The sequence below is a fragment of the Neodiprion fabricii genome, chromosome 3, assembly GCF_021155785.1.
Source record: "Neodiprion fabricii isolate iyNeoFabr1 chromosome 3, iyNeoFabr1.1, whole genome shotgun sequence".
In the NCBI taxonomy this organism is placed as follows: Eukaryota; Metazoa; Arthropoda; class Insecta; order Hymenoptera; family Diprionidae; genus Neodiprion; species Neodiprion fabricii.
Window position 1 is genome coordinate 33,755,450 of NC_060241.1, and position 12,803 is coordinate 33,768,252.

The following is a 12,803-nucleotide window of genomic DNA, read 5'->3' on the forward strand; positions in this document are numbered from 1 at the left end:
TTCCAGACTCGAGCGGCTAGGCCTTTCGACGGTCAGCCGGTGACTAAAGATATATTCTTCAGTTAACGGGTCAGCTAATAACGCTGCCGTTCTGCGACGGTTGGATGATAAAAATCTTTGCTTGTACCTCTCAAATGTGTGTTACATTACACTCGAAGTTCTAAGAAGCTTCGTTCTATCTCTCCCTATCAACAAAAAAAAAAAAATCTCCAACAATCACCTTTTTAGGTCTTCAAATCAGAACACTGCGTCAAACGCTGTCTCATATACGGAGCATCTATTTCATCTGGATCGAGATTAGCGCATCCGTGATGTATTACAGTTACTCTGAATTTTTTTCCATACGAACACTTTTTGAAAATCAATTCTGCTTTTCTACCCAACGTAGATACTTCACTTGCGACTAGCTAAAACAGCGTTTCGATTCCATGCCTACGAAAATTCAAGATCGAGAGAGCAAATGAAAAGTTGTTGGAATAATTATGAATATTAATGTTATGGAATACATCGAGCGCGTGTCGAATAGAATCCCATTTCGAAATGAATAATTCTTCTATTGTCATATTAAATTCGTATTATTGTAGATAATCTAGTTTGTCTCCAGGAAAATTATAAAATTTATAGTATGCATCACGTATTAATCGTAAATGGACTATGTATATTAATATCGTACATGGGCCGGATATACACATATAGTTTCTGGTCTCTGCATCATCACTACATCTGATCTATTATTATTTATGATCTATGTATACATTCGTTTCTCGCGTACCTATACTTTAATTAAATCACTATTTTGCTACGAATTTGGAAGAAATTTATTCTCATTATTAATTTCTTGTATCGCCGACAAGTCAGTAACGCTGCAAGTCCATAAGTGCACAGGCTAAGTACTGGCTTGGGCTTGTCATTGCGAAGACTGTTAGTCGGAAGGTGAATGCAACCAGCATCATGTCGTAATCGGCAACTCTCTGATGTTCTGCAATAAATTCTCAACTCTACCGTTGAAAAATCTCAGGGAGCGCAGGCACATGACGATTTTCGGTTGTCACACCAAAGTCCATGGCAACTGTCTTTATATTCTTTAGTCAACGTAGGAGGTGTTTGGTGGTGGTTGGCGGTGGTAGGAGGTGGCAGGTGGCGGGCAGGCGGTGGCAGGAGGCGGACGGAGATGGTAGGAGGTGTTTGGAGGTGATAGGAGAAGGTAGGTGGTCGTAGGAGGTGTTTCGAGGTGGTTGGAGGTGATCGGAGGTGGTCGAGCACGAGGACGACTTGAACGACGAGCGGGTGGAGGAGGAGGAGGAAGAGATAGTTGGGGTTGGTTGGCGATAGACGCGGTTACGCTTCATATCACAGGGATGATCGAGCTGATCGACATTTCTAAGGCGCAGTCGACAAGTAGTCTTACGTACTCACTTTGTACCGACTCAATCTCAAGCTTTGATACCGACACTTCTTTGGCTGCTACGAACGTCGGTGCGAGCTCGTTAGGTAGAGTCGATAGAGCAGAACCCTCCCACGCTCCCAGGCCCACCTGGATCCACTTGCCCGCCAAAAACTGGTCACAAAAATTTAACCAGGGTATCCGTCTTTATGTTCTTCAGTCAACGGCTGAGTACTCACAAAGAGAATTCATAATGACGTGCGGTGAAAATGGTTCCTCAAATTTTAGACCAGTTGACGCCACGTCCCGGAGCGATTGGCGGCGTCATCCTGCAGAATATTTGTAAAATAATAAGCAGCGACAAAATGCTTGCGTAAGATCATATGAGATGCTCAGATACCTACATTGTCACGTTATACACCGTGGTATGGTCAATTACGATTTTGACGACAGTAATTTGAACAGTGACTGCCAAAGGAAAACTGTACATCTGACGTCTGGCAACACTGTTCTGTTCATCCCAGCGTCGTACACTGGCTGAATTTCTTCATGTTCTACTGAGGAACTATTTAGTTTGCATCGCGGAGTAGAATATACACATATCTACTCAGCGTAATCAGAGTCGCAAGTCCAAATTACGAAGTTTGATTGTGGCCGTCGGTCTAGAAACGAATAGAGAAATTAATTGTGCGTACGTAATTGACGTACGTATGTGTTCGAAGAGTAATTGAACTGTATCAAATATGCAGACGACGAAAATTATAAGTGAGTCGATACAATTTAGAACAGTGTTGTATATCGTATAGAGGGGAATGTTATTAAAAAACGCTGTAATTGTTGCAGATTTTCTTCATCGCACCTGCAGGATTCAACACAATGCGAGAACTATTGCCTCCATCTCATCATTGCCTGAAACCCATCAGATGCTCTACAAAACATGCAGGTATGTACCTTATCAGAAGAATGATAAAGTATTTATAGAATGTCTTTGAAAAGGTGAAAAGTGTACCCAATTCATATTTGAAATATCTCGCCCATATGCTGTTGTTTCAGAGACTTTGCCGAAGCAGAGTTAAAACCGATTGCGGCAAAGACTGATAGAGAACACCGCTACCCGGGAGATAAGATACAAAAGATGGGGGAGCTAGGTCTGATGGGTATAACAATCCCTGAAAGTCTAGGTGGAACAGGTCTGGATTACCTGGCATATGCAATTGCCATGGAAGAGATATCGAGGGGTTGCGCAAGCGCTGGAGTTATAATGAGTGTAAACAATTCATTGTACTTGGGTCCGATAGAGAAATTTGGCAATCAGGAGCAAAAAGAGAAATTTATCACCGGGTTTACCGATGGTAAGAAAGTTGGTTGCTTTGCTCTGAGCGAACCAGGAAATGGATCAGATGCTGGGGCTGCGTCGACAACTGCAAAATTAGATGGAAGCACTTACGTAATCAATGGCACCAAGTCGTGGATCACAAATGGATTTGAATCTGAGGCTGTCGTTTTATTTGCCACCACAGATAAGTCTAAAAAGCACAAAGGAATCAGTGCTGTGATTGCACCCAAGCCAATTAATGGCCTAAGTCTAGGAAAAAAAGAAGACAAACTTGGGATTCGGGGTAGTAGCACGTGTTCTTTGATATTTGAAGACTGCGTTGTACCCAAAGAGAATCTGCTGGGTCAGCCAGGAATGGGCTTCAAAATTGCTATGATGACTCTAGGTAAGAATCCTTTTCCCTCAGCCATATTATTGCCAATGTTGAGTGTATTCCAAATCTGAAAATGATCACAGAATTAGTGCAACATTACAGACCTCCTAAAACATATCTCTTCACAGAAGAACCTACCATTCTCTAATTTTTGACATGACTCTTGTAAAAAACAACAATCAAATTAATTCTTTTTTCCTTGCTTTCAGATGCTGGTCGAATAGGAATTGCCAGTCAAGCGTTAGGAATCGCGCAAGCATCTCTGGATTGTGCAATGGAATATGCATCAAAGCGCACCGCGTTTGGTAACTCTATATTGAAATTGCAAGCAATTCAACAAAAAATTGCTGACATGGCACTGAAACTTGATAGTGCGCGTCTTCTCACGTGGCGAGCATGTTACTTCAAGGATAACAATAAACCATACACAAAGGTATGTTACTTTTAACAATGACGAAGATTTGTGCCTGCTCATATGATGCAAAAAAATGTCCAATTATTCATTTAGAGCATTCCCCAATTCTAATTGATCGTGAAATTGATAAACGCATTGATTGTTTTGTATACAGGAAGCAGCAATGGCAAAACTAGCTGCATCTGAAGCAGCAACGTTCTGTGCGCATCAATGCATCCAAATTTTAGGAGGCATGGGGTATGTAACAGATATGCCTGCCGAACGTCATTACAGGGACGCAAGAATTACTGAAATTTATGAAGGAACTTCGGAAATACAGAGACTTGTGATCGCAGGAAACCTTATTAAAGAATATGGTCTTAATTAGTAGTATCATATCTTTAGTTTGCCAAACGTCCGACTCACGACATAATCCACCTTACAATTGCTTTTGCAATAAAGTATTGTGCTACAAATACTGGCACACGTTTAAGCAGTAGTTTTTGCCACTGAAGACTTTGGAAATACCCTACGCGTCACGTTATAAATCTGGAATAACACCACACAACATGTCAAAGTGTAGTGTATTCGATTTTCGTAACTAATCAATTTTGATAATAACTACAGGTATACTTGGGTACTGATGATTTGAAACCATGACGTTTTAGTAATTAAACAATCAAAATTATGTACACATATAATTACTAGTACGTTCATTGCGACTTACTGCAAATAAATAAGTTTGCGAATTGCTGAGCAGTGAATTCTAGATGTTGAGTTGTAACCTGTACTTTTATACTTGCACTGGTTTTAGAAATTGCAGCAAATAATAAAGTTTGTAAATAAGAAAAAATTATCTGCAATATCCTTTTGATCCTAGTGCTGAATATACTGAAATTTAACAAATGTTTCACATGGGTCAGAGCATATGTAAATAAATACATAAATTTATCACGTATACGGAATAAAATTCTTGTATATTCAATAGATCTACTGAACTTTCATTCTTGCAGCTATTCAAATTCATAATGTATTTATTTTCGGTATTTTGGATATTGCTGAGCAAGTGAAAATTTCTTTGAATATTTTCTGTACACTCACCTGAGTGAATTATTTAACAAAATGTTGAATTCATACAAACAGCAAACTGAAAGTGGGATACATTTTTACACACTCTAAGCATTGCCAAGGAACACAGACTGATGTCGCTAATTATATTGAACTGTAATACACCTAGTATAGAAACATAATTATTATGATAACAAATGTCTATGCATATTTTTGTATATTGACAGGATCAATAAATTTTATACATTGCAGTATCTCTATTTTTATTAGCGTATTGACCTCGTGACTTGTCCAACACATATGGGTACTTCAGGGCCTTTGGCAGCGCTACAGGATTTCCCTCCCAATTTCTTAATTTTTTTTCTCATGGGTAACAACTAGCTTCTCATTAACAATTAGGTAGAATTAGGACAAAAGTAATATGTAGCTATATATAATATATATATACAGTGAAATTCAAATTATGTAGAGATCTATACAGCAACAATTTGCTTCAAGCAACGTAGTAATTTGTAAATCATATATTATTTTGCAGCTAGCCAGCAGTCTTATTTGTTAACATTTTGGGCAAATATTGTTGCTTGGTATTCAATGATATCTTTATCTAACGTAAATAATTAACCAGGCATTATTCTATTTAATTTTGAAATTTTTTTGTTACTTAATATTCCCAGTCAGCCATTTTACAGTAATAATAACTGAGTCAATTTTTTTTTATACTGAACCAAACCGACACCTTACTTTCAAAGCATTACTTTTTAATTCAAAGTTATATTAAAATTACGTAGTATATTTGCGCGCTAACAGAGATGTGCTAAAACAAATTTCAAAGTAAAAAGTATTACATGAAACAGGAAGTTAACCGAAGATGTCCAAAAAGATTACATTCATTGGTTGACTGAAATTTATTAGACAACACGCTTTGTCAACAAATATTCAGCATAGCATAGACTAAGTTAATGAGTTATAAAAACAAAGGTGACGCTCCTTCATATTTTTTCTACATTTTTATAATACATCACATCGTTATATCTGCCAGCATAGTTATCTTCTGAAGTACAATCAGTCATTTACGTTATAGCACATTAATAAGACATTAGTATGCCTAAGAAAAAGAAAATTAAAATCGCCTGTTATCGAACAATGTTCTAAGCAATTTCCTATAACGCGTAGAGTTAAAGTTATGTCGAATAACAAACATTACTTGTACGTTAGAGTTTGACATTTAAAAAATTTTCGGCTTTGTGACAGGCGCATGCAAAAAATGCTTGCTTCTAGTCTTAAAAAAAATGACTGAGCACTGTAAAACCAGTTTTAGAGTGTGCAAACAAGTTTTTTGTAAAAAACTGAAAAACTGATATTAGCATCCGTTCAACACATATTATCTCTTTTATATTTTAACAAGGAAAATGCAGTATGACCCAAAAAAATTATCTAACGTGCATTACAAATAAATGCTGATATAGAGGGATACTAAAATTTTTCATCATTTTCATTCTTATAATATTATATCTCTACCTTCTGGTGAGTGTTAACTTATTTTGCATATTGTTAATACATTATCGCGTACCTACCGGAAAAGGCAAGACAAGGTCTGCCAGGTTAGCTAGTATTATTATAAAAGATATAATACATGTTAAAAGGAAACCAATATCGATTTGTCACTTTTTTGGAAAAACAATTTTTGTACATCCTAAAACTGGTACTACAGTTCCCAGTCTTTTTGAGACCTCTTATTAGTCTATAAACAAGCATTTTTTGCATGCGCCCATAGAACATGTGAAAATTTTTTAAATGTGAAACACCCTAATGTACGCAAATCACTATGTAATAATATTTTGAATTTCACTGTACTTTCTTTTATGTACAGTACACCCTTCCTTCATTCGTCTACTGCTGACAAAATTTCAATTACCTAATTATTTCCATAGCATTTATCGACAGACAGCTAAAATTATTTATATATATATATATAGTATTATATAGTATATCTCAATTCGTTCAGTTTACATAGAATAATTCATATTTATACCTTCAAGATACAACTGGTAGTGGTAATGTGGTTTTAGGATCGTAGTCAAATGCCAAAAAATAAGCCAGCAAATACATTCAACTATTTAGCCTAGCAAAATGCAAATAGCTTGCATTCACCACTTTTCAACGTCATCATAATTATATTCAAGACTTTGAAGAGAGAAGTCGTGTATGAAAACAAATGTAAGAAAACAACAGTTCGATAAAAAAGTTTCCAACATATCAGATGATAAAAATATTTTCGTAATGAACAAACCAATTGTTGGAAAGAAGTGAGCGATAAATTTCAATACTATCACTCTGTCACTTGATAATTGTTAATTTTTTGCATTCAATCGTTGACAATTTTTCATAATTTTAGGTATGATATTTCAAAAGATCGAAGCTGATAACAAAGTCTGGCAAAGAATAACAAATTGTCAAGTTGACAAATAAAATCATCTAAGGCGACATTTTCAAAACAGAACTCAAATATGTGTGATGTGCTTTAACCGGAGGAAGAAAGAATGATAAAGTAAAAAGCACCGAACGTGATGAATTCATAAAAACAAAAAATACAACAACTGATTGTCTATTAACCCTGGAGCATATAATTTAGGAGATAAAAATCTCATCAGGTATACCCATTATTATGTAGGAACAAAGTATTCATTTGTCATGGCATAATATCAGTTTCGCATGGCCAAACTTGGCAAATTAAATGGAATTTTATAAGTTCACACTGTTATAAAACGTATTGAAAGTGGCAAGATTGTAATATTTAAATCTATTCTGCTCGAAATGAATTTTCGGACGTAGTATGGATGAAAATCGAAAAAACGAAATAGAAAGCTGCTAGAACAGTATTTATTGAGCCATGCTCACAAATCGTTTTACGACCGTTGAATGCAGAACATTACTTGTATATATTTTTGTTTCTTTTACGATTAATTTACCTTGAACACTTGTTTCATTACTATAAATGGACTAGGCTGACAGTTTTATAAGCGGTAGGTTCTTTTTTTTTTAAATATTTGACTACGATTTTCAGACAGTGCTACAACTTTTGAGCACCCTGCACTCACACAAGCCTTTGTTGATTGCTTGTTAACGAACGTTTATAATTAATATTATCCAGCTACTATGCTATTTATTATTATTATTATTATTGTTGTTATTGTTGTTTAATTGTTTATATTGGTTGCCATCAAACCCCATTTGAAACAATTATTACTTTAGTAGGGCCCCCCAGATTTAATATTTTATATTATTAATAATAGTAATCTTTGACAATAGGTACATCTATCTAAAACACTTGTAAATATAAATAAATTAAAATGGTGGTAATAATAATAATACATGCATTGCTGTATTCTAGACAGAAAAAATCTGAAAACAGCCACGGTCGCAGAAACCAAGTACAGCTGTATATACCTATGTGTGTTTATAGTGAAATCGTTTAAACTTATCCATAAGTGAGCACCAATGTCTCAATCTTCAGCCCGCATACCTCGTACTTCGCCTTGGTGTCGTTGCTAGAAACAATTTAAATACCATACTCAATAAGCAAGACTAAAAAAATTTTGGAATTATTGTACCAGCCAATTTTTTCATCCTATTTGTTTATATGATAATTTTTGAAAATTCATTTAATTATGGCGAGAATTTATTTTCACAAACGCAATAACATGAAAGTAACTATTCAAAATCTGTATTCAGTAAGTGTGTTGAAAAAAAAAATTCAATTTACGGTGATGATAGCAATACTTACTCTATCTAATTCTTCTTTAGTATTATCCTCAATGGCCCTAATGTCTGCCATTGTTAATCCTGACCAACGGTCCATCCAGCAGAAGACTTGTCGATGGAAATTGGTAAATAAACGTCTTTCCGCCTTCTGGATAAAGTTTTCAACCCGGGTCTGCAGACCAAACCACTTAAACTCACAAGTTACTAATTTGTAACAAGTCATTACAGGCTGAACATTATTTTTCCAGTCCTTGCCAACCAGCGGCCCTCGGCCTGTCTTTTTGGAATGGAACGTAGATGGATCTTCATCCGCCTTATAATCGGCACTTGCTATTGGATCATTAGCTATGTCTATGTAAACAACTTCTCGAATTTTCAATTTATCAGCAGGTAATTCGTGCACCTAAAATTATATTACATTGACCGGTTAGATTATCCCAATGATTAGATAAGATGAACGATTCGTGTTCGAGATAGTAGGGCAGCTCATTGATTTTTTGACTTGAAAATTGAAGATGCTTCAGCGCTATTAAAACAAATAATGAAGAACCCATATTTTAATGACAACGATACAAAACTTCAATGTATTCAGCTTGCAGCATAGCTAATAGTGACTAATCCAGTCCAATTTTTCAAGTCAAACTTCAATCTGTTATCTATATTGAATAGTTAATGAGAGCTTACATTATTTTGGTTTCCTACATCTCCAATGTGGAACGATTCAATCATAATAATAAAATTGTCCTTCATGTATCCTGGGTTCTGAAAAGCGGTGAAAAGGTTACTTCAGACAAATAGAAATATGAGTATGAATCCATCAAACTAAAGCATGCACTGCTACCTGTTTAGAAAAATAATAGAGATAATTCGCGATATGACTCAACCGATATCAAATAACATTACACGCAGTGAATTTATTAATCTAAGCACATTTAATATATTTGCTATCCATAGGCAAGGCATTTTTTCACTGGTAAGAGTTGATATCATCAAAACCAAGGTCATAGCCTTGCCGAGGATAGCTCGTTTATGTATATGAGCATATTTGGTGAAATTAATGTTTAGAAATAATTTTATATATCTTTGCACAAACGAAGCAGGCAAAAACGAAGGGATCTTAAATCATCAATGATTTTGAAAATTGATGATTACACATTTTACATTGCAGCATAAACTCCAAAACAACAAATGGTCTGTATTTCTATGCGAATAATATTGAATGTGACCTTAATAGATAATACTTAGTAATTGCCAATTACAGTTATCACTGTTTTGCAGTAGGGATAAGCATTCCACGCTTCTTCATGTATTTCCAAAGAGTTTTTTGGTAACAAGAGACGGATGAATGCTGGCACTTTGCTTGCTAAATGGTAGATTTTATACGTGTATTGCCCTGAAGAGTACTTTCCTCCAAGCAACGGATAGTCTGTGAATGGCTCATTTTTCAAAACTTCTATTCCTTCTCCACCTCCTGTATTGTTTTTACTCGCCTCAGCGACAGAGTAAAGTTGTGCCACCTGGTACTATAAACATATAATAATTAATTGAAAGAGATATAGGAGAATAGTAATTTCATCAAGCATGAAATGAGGAATCATGTTGCAACTTCTGTTTTTATCTTATATCTCAACCGAAATAATTCGAACTAGATACATATAAGGTGCAAATAAGTTTACAGACAAACACCTGGATTCAATGATATAAACTTAATCCAATGAAGAATCTCAAGTAACAGATAGGCTTGATATAATTATCATGAAAAGAAAACGACTGGACATATTTATCTTGGATGTGTTACATGCAATTGCTCTGCATATGACGTAGGGACAACCGGTAAAATTGATATCTAATTTTTTTTTAAGCTGGCAATCTAATAGCAGTGTATTCGGCATATCTAAGCAGCGTGTAAGATCCCGGAATGTTACCGTGCCGTACAATTAAATGCGTAGAAATACGGAGTAAACAATGTTTAGGTGAGTTGTGACTTGGAGATATTACGCAATGTCTGGAAACATTCAATTAACATTTGCTTCCTAGCATATGAATGAAGAGGCAGGTTTTAAAATGGTGAAATAAAATGAACCCAGAATATCCAATAATATTCAATCTTCATTATTGACTTACCTCTTCGACGGTGAGGGGAAGAGTGACACGGCTGTGAACAAAAACAATATAGAGTATTACAATACTGTCAAACTTTAACACTTTGGATCTGTGGCCTTGAACTGTTTTCTCCTAGCACCAAATGGCACATACAATGAAAACACGAGTTACTTTACTGCTTGCAATATGACTAATCAAAAAATAATCTATACATTAGCATAAAATATCGAAGTATGTGGACGTAGTTTATTTCTCTCTCTTTTTTTTTGTTACGCTAGCCCCTTCTTGCGCCAATACCCCTTAGAAAATTGTAGGGATGAGGCTGCCCTCCCCCCTTCCCGACGCCGTTAAAGATTAGCAACCACCCTCCAGCTTTCGATCAGAATTTGAAGAAATCCGGCCATACGGCTTAAGCGAACTACCTTGATATAAATTAATCGAAAATACTCACAATTCCTTGATCAGCATTTTAGTCAGCAAAGCACATGGACCGGAGATAAATTATCTTTGACGGGGAAAAGGCCACCCTTCCTTCGCTAGGTTCGCTATCTCTTTGCCAACAGCTACACACACACTACCGCCGGCTGCGACTTGCTAGTGCTGCTGCCTGCTGGCACGATACCTCCTCCCCGCCCATTCCACACTCGCAATGACGTCATTCTGTACACTCCGTAACAGAAGTTTTATTTACTAGCTATTCGCGATAGCCTTGTTACAACTGGAAAATAAATCAAGCATATGAATCGGAGCAGACCTCAGACGGGGAATCCACATGATTCGCTGCAAATTTTAAATTGATTTACGGTCTGAAATCATGAGGCTGATTTTTTCAACCGAAAAAACTTGCGTCGTATGTAACTAGAAAGTATACGTATATATGTATACACCGCAGTATGTTCGCCTCGAAGAATTGAAAATATCTGGAAATCGATTCTATGTATTCAACGTGGTGTTGCATTTTATTGTAATGGATTCTGTTTAAAGATTTACGATTATTAACGTAATAAGCAAAAATACGTCGTTTCAAAATATTTCCTCAATCATTACAGGCTTCGTGTCGTAGAGTTGATCAATATTGTAATCGATGTTTTCATTACTCAGTTATAGGTTTTTTTTTCCATCAGTTGGTACTTGCTCGTCAGAGACGCATAATATCCCTGCTACCTTCGCTCCTTTCCAGTTCTGCGTTCGCGCTACAAACACGTGGCTGGAGTTTTAGTTGTCGAATTTAAGGTGAAACATTGAATAAATCACGTAAGTAAAACCTCTAATACGTCTATCCAGTATTACTGTAATTTATTATAATACATTTATCCAACAATCCAGCTCCTGAGTATTGATAACCGTACCGGGTTGCATCTCGGGGTACCCAAACGTCGCCGCCTCTTCTCGATAATTCTGCTTTGTATCGGATATATTTTCCACCTAAAATACCTTAATATTTAAAAAAATGAGACTACCCACACTTGTACCGCGAATTAGTGCCCGATTGGTTGAAAATTTTACTCACATCATCGGAAAATACAGTATACCTTTTCTCACTATCTTGTGTCAAGTTGCACAAGATCTGCAGGCATGGTGAAGCAAAATTATAGGTTGTAATTCGCGTTCACATTACAACTTTTCCATAAGTTTGGAATATCCGTTTCCTATGTTTCATTTCTCAAGAATCTTCGATTACACTAATGAATTCCATCTGTAAATAAAAGAAAACAAAATAAACGTATATATAATCTGTTCATTTCTTAAACGCTAGTCGCATTATTCGCAGCCTATATATAAAATAACAAGTTTTATTTATGACTTTTTGAAAAATACGATTCTGAAGTACAGTTTTGAAAAGCCCAACTTGTAACATGATTAACCAAATGTTTCTTTTCTTTGCTATCCAGAATGCCCTTGGCTCGCGATTTCCTGCATCCCAGTCCAGCTGAGGAAAAGAGGCGCCACAAGCTGAAGAGATTGGTCCAGAAGCCAAACAGTTATTTCATGGATGTCAAATGTCCTGGTTGCTATGCAATCAAGACCATCTTTTCGCACGCGCAGCGTGCTGTTGAATGTGACGGATGCCGCACCATCCTTTGCACATCTACCGGAGGCAAGGCTCGCCTCACCGAAGGATGCTCTTTCAGAAAGAAGCCCCAATGCTAATGTATTGGACTCGCCTAATGACTACCTTTACATTCAATAAATAAACATTTCAAAAAGGAAACAAAAAAATTTAACTCAAGTGTCTGTTACTATGCTCATACCTTCCATTTTGCATCGAATCCAGATTTAGGGTGACGTCATTTTCAAATATACCATTAAGCTGTATTGAATAACTATACTAATTTTAATTTACTGTGTTAATATTATATAAATTTTCAAGCTGACAAATATC

At 36.0% G+C, this 12,803-nt stretch overlaps 3 protein-coding genes and 1 long non-coding RNA gene across 4 annotated transcripts; 2 read left to right on the plus strand and 2 right to left on the minus strand.

Moving 5' to 3' along the window:
• Nucleotides 1-764: 764 nt before the first annotated feature.
• On the minus strand, nt 765-1,908 carry LOC124177118. Its single transcript, XR_006869524.1, has 3 exons — nt 1,789-1,908; nt 1,624-1,713; nt 765-1,558 (listed from the first exon to the last, which is right to left on the minus strand). It is a non-coding gene; the product is annotated as an uncharacterized LOC124177118 (long non-coding RNA).
• Nucleotides 1,707-5,805, plus strand: LOC124177111 (short-chain specific acyl-CoA dehydrogenase, mitochondrial). Its single transcript, XM_046559133.1, has 5 exons — nt 1,707-2,149; nt 2,228-2,327; nt 2,438-3,105; nt 3,303-3,526; nt 3,663-5,805. The coding sequence occupies exons 1-5, from the start codon at nt 2,128-2,130 to the stop codon at nt 3,873-3,875; spliced, it is 1,227 nt and encodes a 408-aa protein (XP_046415089.1). The 5' UTR covers nt 1,707-2,127; the 3' UTR covers nt 3,876-5,805.
• LOC124177115 (phosphatidylinositol transfer protein alpha isoform) lies at nt 4,003-11,027 on the minus strand. The gene is made up of 6 exons (XM_046559138.1): nt 10,872-11,027; nt 10,442-10,472; nt 9,577-9,840; nt 9,002-9,079; nt 8,340-8,720; nt 4,003-8,103 (listed from the first exon to the last, which is right to left on the minus strand). The coding sequence occupies exons 1-6, from the start codon at nt 10,886-10,888 to the stop codon at nt 8,059-8,061; spliced, it is 816 nt and encodes a 271-aa protein (XP_046415094.1). The 5' UTR covers nt 10,889-11,027; the 3' UTR covers nt 4,003-8,058.
• Nucleotides 11,028-11,522: 495 nt separating this feature from the next.
• On the plus strand, nt 11,523-12,645 carry LOC124177117 (40S ribosomal protein S27). The gene is made up of 2 exons (XM_046559143.1): nt 11,523-11,674; nt 12,313-12,645. The coding sequence occupies exon 2, from the start codon at nt 12,314-12,316 to the stop codon at nt 12,569-12,571; it is 258 nt and encodes an 85-aa protein (XP_046415099.1). The 5' UTR covers nt 11,523-11,674; nt 12,313; the 3' UTR covers nt 12,572-12,645.
• Nucleotides 12,646-12,803: the final 158 nt, after the last annotated feature.